The sequence below is a fragment of the Chelmon rostratus genome, chromosome 16 (assembly GCF_017976325.1).
Source record: "Chelmon rostratus isolate fCheRos1 chromosome 16, fCheRos1.pri, whole genome shotgun sequence".
Taxonomy (NCBI): domain Eukaryota; kingdom Metazoa; phylum Chordata; class Actinopteri; order Chaetodontiformes; family Chaetodontidae; genus Chelmon; species Chelmon rostratus.
The window spans coordinates 6,724,055-6,744,974 of record NC_055673.1 but is presented as its reverse complement, the minus strand read 5'-3'; the positions used below and the strand labels follow the sequence as shown (position 1 = coordinate 6,744,974).

Genomic DNA, 20,920 nt, shown 5'->3' with positions numbered 1-20,920 from the left:
AGAGGGAGGGAAGAATGAAGAGCACAATAAAAAGCCCCCTGTCACCTTTCAATTTCAAAGGACGTTGATGTGGGCAGTTGTATTAAAAGGTAAATGAAGATAGGAAAGAAATTACTTTTTATTGTTCTGATATCAGAGATGACAACATAAAAACACTCTCATGAAATGCAACCAATCAGAGCGTAATTGTTTAATAATATATTACATTTATGCGTAATACAATAATAATAACAACAGTAATAACATTAATAATAAACATACACAGAAAGTACAAAATGATTTGTGTTATTTTCTTAAGTTACCAACACACAGTACTTCAAAATAAAAGAAAACAATTCTCCTTTAGCTGCCTTTGACTCCTCCTTACCCCACTGCTAGAGAACCCAGAGAACTCTATTTCCCATGACCACCAGTTAAGAAGAACTACATATGGAAGCTGTGCTAGTCCAGTCAGAGTGGAGTTAAAAGCCTCCCAAAGGTCCAAAGGAGCAAAGAGCAGGTTGTCGTCTCAGATATGGCTTGCAACACTTCCCAGATGAGTTCAGTCCAAATGTGTGTATAAGTGTGTGTGTGTGTGGCTGATGAAGGCAGGGGTTTCTAAAACACAGATAAATGTGACATGTTTACCAGAATTAAAAAACAGAGAAGGAGGGTAAAGAAAAAGCATACAGCCATATGCAGGAACTCATCCTGAAGAGATGTTTGTAGACGCCATCGTGACACAAACCAGCTACTGAGAAGAGAGGTCCATGCGTCTTTTTGAGTGAGGTGGTTGTGGACACACGTTACAGTACAGATATCATCATGAACCCCGCCTCCTCGACGAAAGGGACCGCAGGGGTTTCTGGGAGGTAAAAGTCTCAGTTTTTCTCCTGAGGGCGAAGGTGAAGACGCCGAGGGGCACGAGTCCGTTTCTTTGCCCCCTCTTTTCTCTTCCCTCCTGCCTCTCATCCATCCATCCATCCAGCCGTCCGTCCACCAGCACGTCGGCCTGTCCTCCAGCTTATTTGCGGTGCTTCATCTCCTTGTCGTGGTGGCTCTTCCCGCCCCCCTCTCCTTTGTCCAGCATTTTGATCGCCTCCATCAGGTAGCTCTGGAAGGCGGAGAGCGCGGCGCAGATGGCGGGAGTGCCGAAGCCGTGGGTGAGCAGGCTGAAGTGGGTGAGGCTTCCCTGGACGCCGGGCTCCAGGCAGGGGGTGGGTCGACTGCCGCCCAGCGGAGAGCGGTCCTGAGACATCAGGTCCACGAACTCCTTACAGATCTCCCTGAGAGGACACAAGACATTGCGTGTTATTATGATACTCTGAGATTTATTTCTGCAGCGATAACCGAGATTCAGTGTTTACTTTTACACCAGCACACCGTTATATGGAATGCACTTTAATTAATTTGATCAGCATCGGGTATGGATCTGGTCTACCTGGTACCCAGCTCTACCTGTCCTGAAAAATCTCTTAAAGAGGCTCTCCAGCAATTCAGTATTACACTCCTTTTATGTTGTTTGACCCACAAGGAAGAGCATAAACCACAGAACGATCAAAACTGAAGCAGAAGAGGATGAAATACGCTGATATTTACTCCTTAAACATCCAAAAACACTGAATCCTACGTTTCCCATGATGCAGCTTGATTGCACCTTTTGCTAGCCTCCCTCCCTCATTCATGCTCCACGCCCCTCATTTTGAAACACAGGCTTTCTGTCCAACCTCATTGGAAGTTTCTCAGAGAGGCCACAGAAGACATTCGGAAGCTCTTGTCTCAGTCTCCATGACGAGCTCATTGACTTTGGCGTGCAAAAACAGCGGCACGACCTTCGAGTGTGCAGAGGTGGGGATGAAGCACTCACTTGGTGGCGAGCAGCATGCTGCGCCGTGTTGGGAGCTGGTCCGGCTCGCTCTGCCTGCACAGATACTCAGCTGTGGCTCTGGCTGGAAACTCCGTCTCGCACACGTAACCAAAGTCCCGAGCCAGATGGACGGCCTCACCTGCAGGAGGCGGAAGAAGAGGAGGAGGAGGAGGAGGAGGAGAGTGCGTCTATTAAAACTAGCACAGCACAAACAGGGATAAAACCTATTGCAAAAAAAAAAAGAGGCAGCTGCTACTTGTGTGTGTTGTTGAGAGTCCAAAGGTCAGTGCTTCAGCTTCGATTTCATATCAAATAATTATCCGTATAAATGCTTCTAAACAACACACAATCGACCGCTCGGGTCGGGTCAGGCCGCGTGACGAGCTCTGCAGCCGTTTTTCTCACTTTAACTCCTCAAACAGTTCACTGCGCCTTGGCTTCGCAAGGCAGCGTTGGCTTTTCAAACGCCACCCTACACGTGTGTGTGTGTGCGGACATGCATGCATGCATGCAGCCACCCATGCTATGACTGTTTATTCATGTCTGCTCATGCGAGGATATTTCTATGTGAATATGTGTCTCTATCTGTCAGTATGTATGCAGGTCACTGTGTGTGTGTGTGTGTGTGTGTGTGTGTGTTTTCCCTACCCTCCACTAGAGATGTTAGGAGAGTGACGTTGGCTGCCTTGCGTCGCCCGGCGGGCAGGTTGAGGCCAATCTTCTCCAGACGCTCTCTCAGACAGCGGCCACCATTCTTTGACTTCGCCCTGGGGGGGGACAGAGAGACAGAGAGAGCAGTTTTTAGGAGCTGGCCCTTGTGTGTGTGTGTGTGTTTGTGTGTGTGTTTGTCTTTATGAGTTTTGTTGTGGTGTGTTTGTGCGTGTGTGTATGGCTGTGTGTGTCTATGTGTGTGTGGTGAAGCTAAAATCTCCCTACAGTATGTTTCCTGTCAACACTGCTAGTGTCTTGTATTTTTTAGTTCTTTCAGCTTTTGCTTCACTTTCCTTTGCTTGTTCTTTATTCTCACGGTTCTAAATTTAAGAACCTTTCAACATTTATTGATACAGACATATTTTTAAGGCTTTACATGATAGAAGAAGTATTCAAACCCTTTATTTAAGTAAAAATTGTAGTATTATAGTGTAAAAGCCAATCTCGCATTCAGAATATTACCAAAATAAAAGCAGTGTTAAGTACAATAGAAATTCTCAAGTTAAGTACAAGTACATGTACACGTATTGTAATCAGAGTAGTTGTATCTCTCTGCTGAGGAGGGACTCAGTATTTACTCCCCTTTAGATCTTATAATTATGTCCTTTTAAAGTATTTCAGCCTGCAACCCAAATCATAAAGTTGCTCTCTCGCCCCGAGGCTGTGCTTCATTAAACCACATTGCTTCTCTTGTGATTTAGTCCCATGACCCATTTTGGGTCCTCAGCCGTGGCCCCACAGTTAAAGTTAAAGAGATCTTATTCTGAAAAGCTTCAGGGGAGAAGGTAGACAGGCCCTCGTGCGTGACAGCAGAGGACGTTTACACCAGGAAGTAGTCTGTGTCACGTGCTTCGAGTTGCAATGTGTGGTCAGTTTATCACCGTCATGCTACATTTATAAAATTATGTTTAACAGAAAAGATGTGTTGGTAGCTTCTGTTGCTGCCCTGGGGTGTTCGTGTAACTGTCGCTCAGAGTTAAAGACTTTTCTCTTTAACCCTTCCACCAAAAACTGTAAACATGTTGTTGAGCCGCTTTTCCCTGAACTCCATCCACAAACCTCCTGAAAGCTTCAGCCTCTTCAGCCGCTGTCCTTTTACAGTTTAAAGCATTAATGTCAACTAACTCTTAATATGAAGGTGCACATATTCACCATTAACCAAAGTTATTAATGCTTCATTCTGGGGGTGAGGGTTATTAACGGTTAGGTTATTAAGATCATAATTCATGAACAACTTCCTTACTTACTATCAATAAGCAGGAATTTGGAGGTTATTGAGGGAAAACTCTTAGTTAATACCCCCGTAGTTGCAGAATGTGATCATGTAGAATTAGCCATTAATAAGTGCTTTATTAAGAGCCACATGCATGCTAACAAGCACCTGGTTAATGGTGAATATGTGTACCGAAATATAAAGTGCTACCAAATAGCAACTTATGAGGCTCAGTGGATTCCAGCTGCTATTCTGTGACTGTTACTGGTTTCCTACATTTCCCAGAATGACTTTCAACAACATTCAGCACAGGGCCATGAAGTTCCTGTGTGTAGATATACTCTAGATGAGTTTACAGCTAGAAAACTCCAGTTGTGTTCTTCACTCAAACTCCAGCAAGTTTTAAGGCGTCACTGCTTGATTGATTGTTTAGGCATCTGCTGACGGAGGAGCCGCTGAGAGCTGAATGGTACTCTCATCTCTCAGCATCAAAGCTTGTCATCTACTATTGGCTTTGCTAGATGGTTTACCTCCAGCCAGTTATCAGCGGGAATGAGAGAGATACGGCACTAAATAACAGAATGGGCATCACCAACAGCTGGTTTCATGTGACTTCAGGACCCTTTGCACCTCACCATATGTTGCGTATGTTGCAGATGCGGCGCTCGTCTATGAGCTACAACAGTTCAACCAAGGACAGCTTTTCCTTTACCTCCTCACACGGCTGGGAAACAGCTCTAATTTCTCATCTTCCTCTCACCTGCGGAGGACTCCACCCAGCAGAGAAGCGTTGAGGCACTCAGGCGGGGAGAGGCGTCGCTGCACCTCCCCGACCGTCACCTTGTACTTGGAGGTGGAGCTGAGCAGCGAGAGGCGACCCGGCACCGAACAGAAGACCTCGGCTGGGTTGGACACGGCTCCCATGCCGAGACCCTCCTTACCGATGGACAAGGCCGACAGGGACGACCCGTTCAGCTTGGACGGGATAGGAACTGGGGAAAAATGAAGGAGAGATGGAGGGAAATGTGAAAAATCAAAGCAACGAAAAGTTTAACAGCAACAAAAACAGGACGCAAAGGGGGGAAAAAGAGATCAAGGCTGAATAAACACCATCAATCTCAACATGTGTCTTCTGCAGTGACAATAGTGTTGTCTGAACGACGGCGTGCGCCTCCTCTCCTGATTATTCAGTGTAATATTCTTTGCGCCGACAGCTCTAATTCTGGAGTGCTGCTTGTTGATTCTGTTGTTTAAACTGCAGGTGGTTACATTTTAACTGCGCATTCTCAAATAGCTTCATTTCACACCTCAAGGAGCTCAGTTCACACTTACTTTTCTGCACTGCGGTAAACTTTTAAGACTCCCTAATAAGATGAGTTTTTCCGCCTGTCTTGGTTCGGAGCCTTTTTCCAACCACCGCAGGAGTTCAACTTTGGGAGTCAAGCTGCCTTTTTTAAAGGAGCGCCGCCTTGATTTGTTAGCTGCCCACAATACCTGCTGCAGCACTGACTGAGAAGGTTTTACCTGATAACAACAAAGGCTGGGGCTAAAGATTATTTTTTTTATTGTTTAATCTTCTGATTATTTTCACGATTAAATGTGGAAAATTTGTGACAAAAGATCAGCACAATTTCCCAGAGCCCAAAGTGACGTCCTCAAGTTGCTTCTTTTGTCCAACCAACAGTCCAAAAACCAAAGACTGTTCATTCACTGTCATAAGTGACAAAGAAAAGCAGCAAATCCTTCCATCTAAGCATCTGGAGCCAGCAAATGTTCGACATTCTTGCCTGAAAAAATGACTGAAACAATTAATTGATTATCACAATAGCTGGCAGTTAATTCTCTTTCGAAGGACTAATCGTTGCATCTCTAATAATAACTAAAAATGATTTGTGTTGGCACTGAGACCAACATCTATTTAGCTCTTCAGCCTTTGTTATGCCATCTTTTAAGGTGTTAATTAGTGTTGATGAAATTAGCTTTGGAGCCTTAATCCACTAAATCTGCAGCTGTGTGGGCAGAAATCCTCTGAATGGAGAGGAGTGAAAGGAATCAGCCCCTTCCCGCGTGTGCTCATTCACTTCTATACTTACGAGGACCACATTTTGTCGCAAGGATACAAAGATGAAGTACATCTGTACCTCATTTCCTCATTTACCTCCGGCGATACGCGGCCATGCAGAAACAGATTTGGTTTTATGTGCCCAGGTTTTCAGATACCGGCGTGTGAAATGTCTGCTTCCATCCCAGCACGAGGGAGGTGAGTGGAATTTTCTTTAAGATGCTCACAGCGTTGACAAATGACATTTCAACTATCCGCAAACCTCTCTGCGAACAGCTTTCACGGGAAGTGGCTGAGGAAGCAGTTTTGATTTGCAAAGCTGCAAAATTCCATTCACACTCCATTGTATAATGGGCACAAATCTCAAAAGCTGAAGAAATAAAACCAAAACAGTCATCATGAACCAGCCCTTTAAGGTGAGTTAGGAGATTAATAAAGCCAATAAAGATACTTGAAATTATAGTGAACAATAAATATAAGTGCCATGTTCAGAGGAATATTGAACATGTGCCTACATTTGGAGCATTTTGTTTCTGTGGTCTGTCCATTCCTGATGGCTCTGCATTTTTCCTTTTTCTCTATTTGAAAAAAAAAATCTGTACAACTGTGCATTGGGACGACGGCTCTGCCCTCGCACTCTGTGGGCGGCGGGTGGCCTCTTCACGACGCCCTGCTGCGCGGCACAGACTCCCCGAACTGAGAAAATCTCCTAAATTCTCCTCATTCACAAGCAGGCTGATCAGGCAGCCGGCGAGGCCACAGAGCAGCAATTCTCTCTAAAGCTCTCGCTCTCTCGCTCTCTCTCTCTCTCCTTTGTCATCTGTCTGCCCCTCCCTCTCGTACTCTTATCATCTTTCACTCTCTTGCTTGACTCTTTCTTGTGCCTCCCACTCTTTATCTTACCCCCTTTCCTTGTCTTTTTTTTTTTCTATACTCTGTCTCGCTCTCTTCTCCCTATTGGATTTTCGTATTCATGAGGGCTTTAGGTTTGCTCCGCTATCTGCTACAAGTGCTTGCCGGGGAGCTTATCCCTGCGGTAATTGATCAATTCTAAGCGTTTGGCAAACAAGTGGAATCACCGTCACTTCGTCTAATGACTGCTGGTTTGCAGGAACATCCAAGCGGTTCGAACGAAGCTAGAAAATTCACAGTCTGAGCCGCCTCCTCATCTTCAGGGACCTGATCTGGAGAATCACATGCATTTTTTTGTGAAGATTTTACAGCATGGAGCGGTTCAGACTGCAGAGAGGTTTGGATGACTGAAATATTTTGCATATTAGGAGGCTAAAATATATTCAAAATGTGAGTGGATGCTGTTCATGTGCATAGAAAAAAATCCACAATTTTTCAATTTTTTGGAGGAAAAATGACAAATAATTATTTACAGGAGTTAATTTAAAAGTACAAATCCTCCCTTAAGTCGTATTCTGTCAGCAAAAGCACATTTAATTTGCAGTCATTTTACAACCCAGTTGGTGTCATCTTTAGCTTGTTTCAGAGCAAACCTTCCCTTGTTTTTGCAGCGTTACACACCCAATCAGGCAGCATCTACCAGTTGTTGTTTTTTTTTTTTTTTTTGGCGGAGCGAGGTTTATACAGTATCACACTCCACCAGCAACAAATCCAACTTGAATTTTCTAATCGTGCCCCTGTGTCTCCTGCAACTCAGAGTCGGTAATATTAGAGTGATCATACTCTGCAAATTTCCCCACAACTCCTCTTTTATCATGTTCCCCTCCCTTTTCTTCTTTGCCCCACTTCTCTCTCCTCTTCCCTCTAATCCCTCACTCTCTCCCTCTCTCTCTTTCTCCCTCACACACACACACACACTCTCTCTCTCTTTTTCTCTCTCTCTCATATGACCATGAACAGTTCATTAAGAATGTGTGCCTTTGGGGTGAAGTCTGCAGCTGAGTATTAGAGGACTTCTTGACTTCAAATGAAATAGCAAAACAGAATTATTTATAGTGTGTGTGTGTGTGTATGTGTGTGTGTGTGTGTGTGTGTGTGTGTGTGTGTGTGAGACAGTGAGAGAGACTGGTGTTGGAGTGCCCCTAAACACAAAACCCCCTTCAGCATGTATAGCACAATTATATAGGTGCACACTTAGACACAAATGCACACATACACACTCAATCTTTCTCCCCTCTCTCTCGCTCTCTCTCTCTCTGTCACACACACACACACACACACACACACACACACACACACACACACACACACACACACACAGAGAGAGACACTCAGAGCTCTCTTACCTTTTTTAATGACAGAGTGGTCGAGGATGCCCAAGGCTGATCCTTCCTCCATTCCCTGTGTCAGACAGACAGACAGTCACTATCATTTATCCACCGGCCTCACAGCCAACACACACTTATATACTTATACACACAACCACACAACCACACACAAACACACACACACACACACACACACACACACACACACACAGCTTGTCTCTCTCAGGCCAGAGCAAGATGGAAGGTCCAATGTTAGGTTTCCCCTCACAGCACATATGAACGCGATCCATATCCAAGTAAATAATACAGTCCGCTGCTCTCAGTGCGAGTCTCTTTGTGCAAAATGAAAAGCAGATGATAAAAGATGGAAGCTGTTCATGCTTATTTTATTTAAGAAGGGACAATGCACATTCATTAACCACTAAAACACAGAGGATCATGTTCATCTGCAGCTGTGACGGATTTAACATTTTTAACAGTTTATCCGTATTTCTAGACAGCTTTGACGGAGGGATTTTTGGCCATTTGGTGTCTTAAATTTATAGAATCATGCAAATGTGTGTTTTAATATTATTGACGAGCTTCTTGTGAAAATGCTTAGCTCATAAATCATTTTTTTTATAAGAAAAGTTGCCTCTTTTAAGTTTGAAATGCAACAAATTTAGTCATTTACTAAAACTGCTGCCATTGAATGAAAGCAGTGCTGTCTTATTTTACATTGTTCGAAATGACTAAATAGCTGATTATTTTTGTATGTCCTTTTTTTATTATGCACTTGCAATAATAATTTCCAATACATGAGCATAAAGAAATGTTGATTTTTCTTTCACTGTCAGCATATTTGGGAAAAATTAATTTCTGAAAAGGGATCAAAAAGAGCCACCGATTGAAAGAACAAATGAAAGCCATCGCAGTTTATTTGATCTTTTCATTCACTGAGGATGAAATTGTCCTGTTGGGCGATTCTCGGATGTCTCCTTTGTGGTGAATTTATAAGAGGATTCAAACGCGGAGGATATAATCCATTAATCAAATAAAGGTCCTTGTCAAGTGGGAGCGTTTAACAGCAACACGCCCGCGTTGACTCCTCGCCTGGCGCTCCCCTCAAACGTTTCTTTTCTATTAATGACCGTGCTGATCAATTGGTCTCGGTGTGTTTTTCTGCGAGGGGGCAACAAACAGCGTCTGCAGCTGCACCTGCTGCAGGGAAGCTGACTGCTCAATAAACCATAGAAACTATTCTTCTCCCCCCAAAAACCTGCAGGAGGCGAGAGGGCTGCAGCGCGAGCAGCAGCACTTTGTCTCCGTGCGAGGCTTCGCACAATGCTGCGTGGATGTCCTGAAGAATAATAAGACGGAATAATGTCACCCAGAAACATTCAGAAAAGTATTTTAGATTTGCAAACTTCGGCCGAAGCTTCTGTGTATCTAAACTCCAGCCAATAAGCTTCAAAAGCTTAAAATTTTGAAGGCTCAAAAAATCATGTCTCAGGAGGCCACCTAAAACCAAAACTGAGGATCGTTATCTAATATATTATTATTTGCTAATTCTCGAGCGGTGTTTCAGAGAAAATAAACATTTTCTGCTAATACCCTTGCAGAAATCGAACATTTCAGACCTGACATCTCACTCCAATGGTGCTCAGGGCTGTTTTATTTTATTTTATTTTTACCTTCTGGTTTTGACATCAGACACCAAAACTGTTCGTGTGGATTTTTGGGGAAATTCAGATAAAATAAGCTGCAGCTGCGCAGGAGATTTAAAGATGGAAAATAAAATAAATAACTGCTGAAAATTCCAAGATCAATGAAAATAATTGATTAAACGTGGCAGTTGTTAATTAAAGCTACATAAAAATCTACTTTATTAATGCAGACGATTCCATCTTAAATTGTGTCGTTCGAAGGAAGTAAGGAAATGGAGGATAAAATGCCTCAAGGCCTTTTTGCCAACATCCACGTATTTTTAAGTAAAATACATGTTTTTGCTCTGACTTTCCATGATATTTGTGTTATTATAAAAATAAAGAATCAAATGGGCCCACGGGAGGTTTTGTTCATAATGAGTTCATGTTTGTGCGCACTCATCTTGTATCGTGTGACTTTTACGCACGGTCTACCCAGTGCGCAGCGCCAACCCAAGGATGGAAAACCAAAATAAATAAACCATTAAAGTCACCTGAAGATCCTCCAGGCCGTGGTGTCCCAGGTGCATCCCGAGAGGACCGTCCCCGAGAGCGGCAGCACCTTCCCCGAGACCGTGCAGCAGCCGAGGCACAGCTGGATACTCCCGCCGGGGGTCGAGGCTCAGAGCCCGGTGCGACTGTGACAGGAGTCCCCCCTCCTCGGAGCGCGACCTCTGCGAGTGCCATGCCGCTTGCTGATGCTGATGGATGGAGTTAATGGAGGGGTAGGGGTCTGACAGGTGGGAATACGCTGAGTCCTGGCTCTGGGAGTATGGCAGGGAGGACTGGGGATAGGGGGGAGGGAAGTACGGAGGCTGGAAGTCTGAGGCCGGAGTGTGGCAGAGCGGGGGAGCCGAGGAGTAGGCGGCCTGGTTCAGGGAGGACAGCTGGGAGAGGCGCCCACTCGGCGAAGAGCCGCTTAGTCCGTCTGCGCGGTCCTGCAGAAAATGAAAAAGTTCGCTTCATATCAGGAGCTCAGACACCTTATCGACCTGCTCTCCAAACGGTGCGAAACGCGACTGACTATTTCATCAAATGTCAGACAGATTCCAAAAGTTCTGAGCTGCGGGAAACGCATCATTTTTAAAACTGAAGCATGAATTGCAAGAGCTGCATTTGTCTACAGATAAGTCACAAAAACCCAAACTTTAAAAAAAATCTAAAAACGGTTGCACTAACACAAAACCGCAAAAACCCAAAAATAAATGTATTTCAATTCGCGTTAGATGGCTGGAAATAGCAGCAGCGCTTGAAGTGATGCGCACTGGCAGAAGGCGCCCTTGGCATCGCTGCTGAACAGTGTCAGGAAGGTCACGGCCACCAAGAAGCCGCACAAAGGACAGGTAATGCACAGCAACAACAACACGTTGCTCCGGGAGGGGGCACATCTGTAAATAATCTGTCACCCTGTCAACAAGCCGCACTGGCCCCGAAACTGAAAAGCAGAGGGCAGAAAGGGTCCATTCAGGCTAACAAGGCGCAGAAAAGCCATTTTATTTTGACTCTACAAGTTTAACCCCTCCTGGGAAAGAAACGCAGCGTGCAACAATTAACATGTAGTCCACTAGCCTACATTTCTGCTCACACACATCCTGGTGAAATTGGATTTTTTTTTTTTTTTTGTTTTGCAAAGCTGGGTCAACCGGATCGATGCCGTTGTGGTGGAACAATGTCCATTATCTGGCAGCCGGAGAGGCCCGCTGCCAGGTTAAAAGCGCACATACACTGCGCGCTCATCATTTCAGCCTGACAAAGTTTAGATTTGAAGCTGTAGAAGCGACAGCACTCCTCCAGAAACACGGACCGTCATGTCCCGGCATGTCACAGCGCTGCAGTGAGTGGACACTTCACTGTCAGTCGCCCTCACTTTGCCGTGACACCGCGCAGACAAAGACCATCTCCGCGGCGCCGCAACACTAAACTGCGCGTCAAGAGGGCTCACCGGGAAGCGTGGACACCTAATGATTCCCCTGGAGAGCAAAGAGCAAGCCATATTTACCAGAGACCTATTTAATTATCAGCCCCCCAAAAATCACCAAGGACCATTACACTCTGCAAACTGACAGCTGGGATCAAACATATAAAAATGCAACACATGTTCAAATCAAGTATTTTTTCTACACCTTCATTTACTCGAATTTAGCTGTTTTAAAGTGGTGATAGCAGATTGTACGCACGCTCTTTCAGGCACTGACAGGACAGAAAATAAACTATTTCCTAAAATTGAGTCACATTAGTGATAAAGTCCAAAGAAGCTCAAAACACGACTCTCTGTTAAACTCACCATAGCCGAATAGGTGTGGATTAACATCTGGACCACAGTGAATAGCCCCAAATTTGAAAACTCAGTGGGATGCGCAGGCTTCCAACGACTGAAAGGTGTCAGGAAAGGCTCCGAGATGTAATCCAGGCGTGTTTAACGGTCCATTAAATTCAAAGGTGTTATTTACTTTTCCTTATCTCTTCTCTTGTTTCACGGAGCTTTTTATACGCACAGATGAAAAGCTGCTGCCAGATCCGCACACACAGAGTCCTCTGGTCTCTCCATGAGCGCACTACTTATAGGTTTTGCGCGCACCCGGCAGAATGAGGGGAGGGGTCGACAGGGTCCACTTCTCTTAAAGAGATATGTTCATTCCATTACCGGCCGTTAATTCATACACACCCGCTCTGCTTTGACATTTATTGTTTGTTTCGTTTAAAAAATGCCGCTGAGTGATCATCCGGATTTTACGCGCGGAGAAAAACTATGAAATATAGGTGTTCTGAGACAACATTTAAATCACATTTTAGCAAGAAAATGATAATCTGTGGTTTTTAACGTCCAATTTAAGTCTTCAGTCGTTTTTCCGCGCGAATATTCAGCTCCCTCCTGTCAAAAATCTTCGTTCTTATCGGTTTAAAACTTCAGATGCTTTTTTCTCCAAACATTTCAGCCAAACTGAGTCATGCACACGTTTAGCAGCCGATAGGTGAATTTTCTGAATTCAGCTCCTCTTAAAAACAACCGAACGGATGCGCCATGTGCAGCCTTTTACGCACCGATGATGGACTTCCACATAGCAGAGCTGCTGTAAAGCTGAAGAAAGAAAAACTGCAGCGGACAGAGCAGAAAGCTCTGTGGTGTTTCTGTTACCTGCAAACCGTCAGTCTTGGTTCGGGACTTCCAGAGCATCGTGGCGGTGGGGCTGGTGGCTCTTAGTCTGGGTGTCAAGCTGCAGCTGAGGGGTTAATGTGGCGCGGTGGATGGAGAGGAGACGTGCTGAAGGTACAGAGAGGAGTGAGTTAGTTTGAGAGGCGATGCAGGAGTTTGTATGGATGGGTGTTGGGGAGGGGGTAGGGGGTCGGGAGAAAAGGAGGGCGGGAGGTGACAGGAGCCGTGGATGGGGTGGCTAAAAACTTTTTCACGGTTTGAGTCTGGACTATAGGGTCAGGAATTCAGGAGTGAATTAGAAAAGAAATGTCTGGCCGGTGATGATGACAAGGCAAAGGATCACTGATATTAACACAAGCGCGATTGCGCAATTTCATTGTGCTTTTCTGTTAGATTTATGTCATTATAAAAATATTCTAACATGAGAAAATAATTAAAATATCTACAGAATAAATATGAACCTATATTAATATTTAAGATCAGTCAGTTGTCCACAACTCTTGGTGCTCTTTAACAACATGAACAATTTTTGTTCCTAAATTAGAGCCAGGGAACAGAATTCAGGAGAAAATTAAACAAGAAATAAAAATCAATCAAAAGTTGTCCATTCAGATCTCCCTCTGCAAATATACACATTTATAGACTGTCAGTTATTAAGAACTTCAAGGCACGTTAGATCCAAACAAGTCTCAGTGCGCCACCTTGTGGTACTTCACAGAAAGTCTCCACAGACTCTTGGATTTGGACAATGTAACACCCTGGTTTGTAAGATTTGAACACCTCTATCATTTTTATTCCATAAAACTAAATGAATAATAGAGCTGCCTTCAGGTCAGTGTACTATTTGTACTTTAGCTTGAGTCCAAGTCTCAAGAACACTCTTTTTTGTCAATGAGGCCTGATACTTTCCCTGAGACCTCACTTGAGGCTTAAAAACAAAAACTTCCAAATTAAAAATGACAGGCAATGCTTGCATTGCTACACAGCTTGAATATTAAGTTTTAGGCCTGTGCCTCAAAGGAACATGTCTAAGTTATGTAAAAAATACATTATGAACAGCCTTGAGACTTGAGCAGGACTCACCCCAGTAAGACTTACAAACAGCTCTGGTTCAGGTTGAAGTGTTCAAGTCGTTGGTGGCCAGAAAAAAAATGTTCAAAGCCGGATAAAAAAAGAAAATACATGAACAGTAATGTGCAGAAAGAGATTCTGGTTGGTTTTCTTACAAAACAGCTCTTTATTGATGGCATTAACATTTCACAGTTGACTTTCATCTTTTCCATTTTAGAAAGTCTGAGAGGACAGTTGACACATTATTCCCATCAGGCTGAGTGATAATAATAAACACACAAGTTTGGCTTCAGTAATATCCCTCGTTTATTACTCCATTTTCCACTCTGCAAGTAAAAAAATACTCCACATTGTCTGGCAGCAGTTTGTTTTCACTTCACTCCCACTGACTTCTTCAGGTTCCTCATACAGCTCAAAGCTCCTTTTTCGTTTCTCATCATGTCTGTGATCTCCAGTTTACAGACCGGGCACTGGTCTGCCATGGCACACAGAGCCTCCTCTAGCGCCCCCTGCGTGTATTGGTCAGGTAGTGCACTACACTGACTCAGCATGGCAAGTGTGTGTTTGAGCCAACCTTCCTCTCTGACCAGGGCGGTGATCCAGGGCTGAGCGCGGACGCAGCCTCCCAGGGCCTGCAGACCCAACCTCCAGAGCTCCGCAACCTCGTCCCAACTCTCCTCCCAGCTCGGGCTCACCTTAACCGGACCGGGGCTGGGGCCAGAGTCCAGGGCGCTGCGGAGGAAGCGGAGAGCCGTGGAGAAGAACCGCCTCTGGCTGGCTTCAACTGAGCCTGGACAATAAAAAACAGTATGCATTGTAACTAGAGTTTAAAAAATTTGAACCAAAGCTATCAATTACAGACATTTTATACCTATATTTAAATTGAAAATGTGGTTTAAAAAAAGAACAATCAACAACACTTAACTAGATAGAAAAATAGGTTTTGTCATAGCTGCAATAATTATGGCCACTAGGGGGCATAAAAACATTAAATCAAGATGACATACATAGCCACCACCATGACCTTGTCCTAATAAGATTGTTCGGGCAACATGTGAGCAAAAAATTACCTACTTTGTCATTGTGCAGACACAGCAACATGAGACCATTCGTGTTGACTGATCACCTGATGAATGTCAGTCTAATATTCTCTCTGTTAAACTCTATTTTGAACGCCCTGAATCCACGCGGAAAGACATCTTGTTCTTTCTAGATGCTCAACAATGATTATCAGCCACAGACTCCAAAACTAAAACAAAGAGCTAAGTAAAGCTAAAAAGCTCTGAAAAGCTTCAGAACTGCATCATGATTTTGACACTACAAGCAACCATTTCACAATACAGAGAGTCAACGGATTGACTGATTGCTAAAGATTTAAAGGCATTCTCTGAGACTCAGTCAACATTCACTGAGGTTTTAAGAGTAACTGTTGTGTCTACAGCCCCAATCTGCATCTTCTGCACAGCAGTATTTCTGCCCACATGAACTGCATTCCCACAGGCCTTTTTCAAAGCAAAGGAAGGAAATGCACCAGGGTAACTAATAACATTAGCAATGGCTGCATTCCATTTAAAATTTGCCAGTTCCACAGCCCTGGTGTAGGCATTTTTTCACAGAAGACATTTTAACATGTAACAGCAGGAAACACAACAAATGAATCATGGCTGCTTTCAGGGTGCTGCTCCTGTCTCACTGTCACATGGCTTCCTGGGACATCTGAATAGAACAGAGCCCTCTTTCATGTTATTATTAACACCTGTGGTTTTCCTGCTATGACAAAATCAAAATGTCTGCTGAGGAAAAACGCTCGTGTGTCAACAATTTGGAATAAAAATTGAAATTCAAGCACAGTGAGCCACTGTAAAAAGGTTGACGTGGCAACTAGCTAAACACTACTGGAAAAATATTTTTACCTGCAGGAGCTGATTTGAGTCTGCCCATCATTAGTCCCAATGTGCAGTAATTTGCTGCTAGGACCAGCAGGCTGGGTTTATGCACCAAAACAGGAAGTGCATCACTTAGAAGGGCCTCCAGCGTTCTGAAACATGGGTCCTTCCTAGACAACAAAACAGAAAAAATGTGGGCCATCATCTACTGCAAGCATGACCAGTGACATCTCAGAACTGATGGATATGAATGGAACACTTTTGGTATTGACTTAAAAACAACAGGCTTTAGATGAGTGATTCACTTTGTAAACTAGCTACCTGACTCTCTCTGGCTCTGTGACGGTGAAGTTAAGAAGGGCTGAACAGGCTGTCTCCATGCTGGGATCCCTGCTTGACGACACCCCGCTTTTCCCCTTGAGGGAAGTCCAGCACTGCGACAGAAAGTCCACCAGCAGGGCCGGGGTGTCGAGGGTGAGCAGCACCTTCCTAGGACCTTCCTCCGCCGACAGGTGGCACAGAGCTGGGAGGAGATACCTGAAGAGAGGGAGGAAGACGCAAGGGCAGAAGAGAAAGTACTGTCAGATGACTACAGTATATATTGAAAAAAGTATCCATGTTTTTTATTGATTTTTTTTTTTAAATGATTGAATCCCTTTAATATGTATTCAATCATCTTTACCTCAAAGGTTCTTTGCCCGTCCACGTCTCTCTCTCCTCTCTGACGGACATCTTGGTCATCCAATCAGAGAGGCCCTGCTCGGGGCTCTCACCCTGCAAGTGGCTCCGGGAGTATCCGATCAGGAACGGCAACAGTCCAGTCACTTCCTCCTTAAGACAGGAAGTCTCCTCAGCCAGCCATGAGCACAGAGAGCGGAATGTGGCGAAAATGAAGGGGTCACCATAGCGACTTGGATCCACCTATGATAACAGGAAGAGTGGAGTGTACGAAGTGAGCTCTGAGGAAAAATTAGGTTTAATGTAGAACACCACAAAAAAAATTTTTTTTAAATATAAATGAAGGTTTATACTCTCTCGTTGACAAAAGTATTTCAACATGTACCAGGTTCATGAAATGTTTTCCACATGTCATTCTTTCAAAACCTCCTCAGTCTGCCAAAGTATTTCAATCCCACAATTTTCTCCCCTGGCAGTGCATCTCTGCTTGTTATTTTCTTGCCAAGGAAAGAACAAGCCAAAAAATCCTCACACTCTCAAATCCACTCAAAAGTAAAACACAATAAAGCAGAACATTTGGTAGGACTGGAAAGAGGAATAGGAATCCAGTCAAAACACCACCTATTAATGAACAGAAATCATGCTTTTTTTGTAAGTACAGCTGCAATTGACAACTATTTTCATTATCAATTAATCTGCCCATTACTTTCTTGTATATTAAGTTAATCACTTTGTCTACAAACATCAGTGAACAGTGACAATTATCCATTATAATGTCCTTGTTTTCCCTGAACAGTTCAAAACTTAAAAATATTCAGTTTACAATGGAATTTGATTAAAAAGAGAAGCAAATCCTTGCATTTTATGAGAAAAATGACTTGAAACACGAATCCACTTTTTAACAAGTTACCAGTTATTGTTCTGTAAATTAGGTCCCTGCGTATGTTTCTAGCTAGTTAACAAACTCTACATATCATTTTCTAAGCATTTTATCCCATACTCATAATTCCTAGGGGATGCATATTTTTGGCACAGCACTCGGAGGAATCCTTTTAGAACATAATGAGTGATTAAATATCCAGAACCAGCAACAGGTAGCTTGTTTGGTATAAACAGAAGCTTGAACGTCTTTCTCTCACCTGCTGCAGGTGGTACATTAGAGCAGAGAAGGCCTCCTCCAACACCCCGAGGACCTGCCTGCTCTGCTGCAGACTGAGTGAAGCGATGGAGCTCTGAGGAGGTGCAGTGGTCTGAGACACTCCCAGACAGCAGGCCTGCTCTATGGCAGCCTCCATGATTCGGTAACAGCCTGGGGATAAAGAGACTGGGTTTAAGTATTTAAGGAGGTTAATCATGTTTAATTAGATTGTACCTTCATGGTTTCACACAACACTGCATTACTGTGTTACGACAAAGAATTGGTCAATGAGAAACATAGACACAACCCAAGACAGCCAAAGTATTTTTCAAACAAAAGACAAAAAAAATTACAAGGTTCAAAGTGTGTTCTTGTCTAATGGAAAGAGCAGCTGCTAAAAAAGAAAAATTAAAAAAGAAGATATGTAGATATTAATAAACAGTTGTAGCTACAGCTGAGGACCCCAGGGGCAGGTTTTCTTTACATTTTACAACTGAATGACATTAAACACAAAGTTTGTAACCAAACCAGCCCTGGTTAAAAGAACACATCAACAGACATAAACATATATATTTTAATAAAGAAAATGGCTAAGGAAGGGACATTTGACATTTTAAAGACATATTATCATCACAGATGAGCAGTGATACTCCAAAGAAGATGTGAAAATGTCATATTTTCACCCATCTCCATATTGAAAAATCAGATTTACACAGTTTTGTCTGAAATTTAGGCAATAACTGAAGGATTAGCTGTTTAGATTTTTGTGGTGGTCTGTATCTCAAGCAGCTGTCTGTAGATACATATAGTTTTCATACCAAGCCACATTTCTTCTGTTTTCATGTACTTGTGGAGAACCAGTACATAGGACCTCAAAGTCAATGGCTCAAAAGTATCAGATTCACATGCTATTTTTTCATAAAATCAAACCATAAACATAAACTATTTTGGTGGATTCAACTGCAAAAGTAAGTAAAATGTTCAGGATGGACAGATGTTGTAATTACAATTGATATAGTATTTTAGGTATGAACACTACCTGTGAGTGTGTGCTGCAGCTCTGGGCTCAGTTCGTTACCAGGCGGTTCCTCCAAACCCATTCTGACCTCCACACAGGCCCTGTTCACTAGTAGGCAGCAGAACTTTGGCGGACCCACCAGCTCCCATCCACACAAATCCAGCAGACAAGCACTGAGGACCAGGACTGGTCCGATCTCTCTTGGTCTCAACTTAGACTGAACCACGGGTCTCAGTGCGCCCCATATACGGGCCACGACTCCCTTCAGCTCCTCACACTCTGCTGACGTGCCTACTGGGGGGAGAAACTGAACCAACTGGGCACACATGTCCAGCCTGGTCTGGTCTCTGGCTTCGCAGAAGTCTTTGGAGAGCCTGATCAGCAGACTGAGGAGTTCTACAGGGTGTTTACTCCACACTTTGTCCTTCATTTTACCTGAGAGGAGGCAACCAAGCAAGGCAAGCCCCTTCTCTTGGCTCAAAGTCTGGTTTTGTTCCACTGCTCTGCACAGAGTAGGTATGGCACCCCTGTTCAGCAGCTGGTCAGGACCTCTGGGTAAGGCACACACAGCTGTGAGAATCTGGTAGCAGTCAGCAGCCATGGCTTCATCAACCTTGGAGGAGAGGGAGTTTTCTTGAGATGCTGATTCTTTGTTTGCTTCTCTGCCGTCACCACATTTTTGCTTACAGGTCTTGCCCTCTCCTGCTGATTCTGTCACACTGGCAGGAGTACTTTGTGTGTTTGCACTCTCTGCTGATTGGACTTTACTATCTGGACTCTGCCCCATCTCTCCAGCTTGGTTCTGTTCCCGTTGCTGCTGGCTCACAGGACCATTTGCTAAAATGCCCAGCAGGAGTGGGATGGTGGTGAGGAGTTGGGGATGGGAGGCCATGTCTGGGTCTGTGCTCAGGGCAGCCAACAGAGCCGTGCCCAGTGAAAGGAGTTCGTGTGGGGGTAAGCCGGAGTTGTCATTCCCTCTGATTGCTGTCACCAAAAGCCGAGCTGGAAGGGTCAGGCTAACGGCCTCGAAGATACGCCTTAAGGTGGGTTTGTCGAGCTGGCTTGCTGGGCACAAGCGAGTTATCTGAAGACAGGGAGAGGAAAACAAAACACAATCTTCAGTGCTGAGGCATGATCCAGTGGCTCTTCAATACTCTATATATACATACCCCTCCTTATTATACCCTCAGCTGCCAGTTTAATAGTTACACATATAGAGTAAAACTAATGCTGTCTAATAAAGAACCTCCCTGCATGAAAGTTATTATGTTCAGTTATTGTTGAAACTAGCATATACAGGTGTTGATTAAATTTCATGGTAGTGTCATTTGTGATGCTGTTGAATTATACCATGCTATAATTGACCTATTGTTTCTATACTGTATATGGTTGTCAAGCTAAACAAAAAGGAAAAAAGGAGGGGAGTCATTCCTGAGTAGCTAACATTACCTGCTTTAAACCCCTGCTCTCCTCCCAGTGTTTTTAGTGTTCCTAAATTAAATTAAACTAAGTAAAGCAAAGATTTTTCTAGATTCCAGCTATTAACAAGCCACATATATATTAGCTAGTCAACAGTTGGCATACTAATATTACTAGTGAGGATCAGTGCAAACTGTATTTATTGTGTATACTCGGTAAGAGACACTTACCAGCAGGAGAGCAGCTAATGTGTGACTGTCATTTTTAGCATGCTTGAGCGCATGAAGACATCTCTCCAACACATCTGTCTGGGCATCAGTCAATCCACCACCTTCATTCATCTTTAAGCCTCCTCCACCTTCTCCCTGCTCCTCTTTTTCAGGAGGCAGGCTGTTCACGGTAGGTGTAACATCGGCACTGTCAGCCATTATGACCTTGGTAACTATGTAACTAAGAGAGGAATAAAATGTAAGCAAGCTTTACACAGGAATTGAAAATCAAACTGATAATCATACCATTAGCTCCACGCCGTTTAGGGTACAACGAGTATAAATTACTGACTTTGATTTAGTTCGCTGGGTCAAGCAACGGTTGGCAAAAATTCGACATTTAAAATTTGAATTAGTAAACGTTCATAAAATTACATACTTTGTTGACAGCCCTTTCACGCGCCACAACAACTCGTGAGCTCTTTCCGGAAGTGAATTGTCAAAACAACGCTGCAAGAAACCAATGAAAACGCTCCAACAATGACAAAGAACCAATCGCAAGAGGGATACTTGGGAGGCGGAGACGCCAT

The 20,920-nt window shown here is 43.8% G+C and overlaps 2 protein-coding genes across 3 annotated transcripts; both read right to left on the bottom strand.

Moving 5' to 3' along the window:
* Positions 1-1,003: 1,003 nt before the first annotated feature.
* tfap2e (transcription factor AP-2 epsilon) lies at positions 1,004-12,932 on the bottom strand. 2 transcript variants are annotated; one of them, XM_041955651.1, is made up of 7 exons: positions 12,894-12,932; positions 10,252-10,695; positions 8,091-8,145; positions 4,531-4,762; positions 2,495-2,613; positions 1,847-1,985; positions 1,004-1,265 (listed from the first exon to the last, which is right to left on the bottom strand). In XM_041955651.1, exons 1-7 carry the CDS (start codon positions 12,930-12,932, stop codon positions 1,004-1,006), a joined length of 1,290 nt encoding a protein of 429 aa, XP_041811585.1. The 2 variants fall into 2 exon arrangements, with proteins under 2 accessions (XP_041811585.1, XP_041811586.1); XM_041955652.1 differs by lacking the exon at positions 12,894-12,932 and adding an exon at positions 12,042-12,068.
* A 1,207-nt stretch (positions 12,933-14,139) lies between these two features.
* On the bottom strand, positions 14,140-20,816 carry ncdn (neurochondrin). Its single transcript, XM_041955609.1, has 8 exons — positions 20,770-20,816; positions 20,352-20,571; positions 18,724-19,786; positions 17,686-17,855; positions 16,551-16,789; positions 16,190-16,405; positions 15,896-16,038; positions 14,140-14,772 (listed from the first exon to the last, which is right to left on the bottom strand). The coding sequence occupies exons 2-8, from the start codon at positions 20,547-20,549 to the stop codon at positions 14,354-14,356; spliced, it is 2,448 nt and encodes an 815-aa protein (XP_041811543.1). The 5' UTR covers positions 20,550-20,571; positions 20,770-20,816; the 3' UTR covers positions 14,140-14,353.
* Between the last annotated feature and the right edge of the window lie 104 nt (positions 20,817-20,920).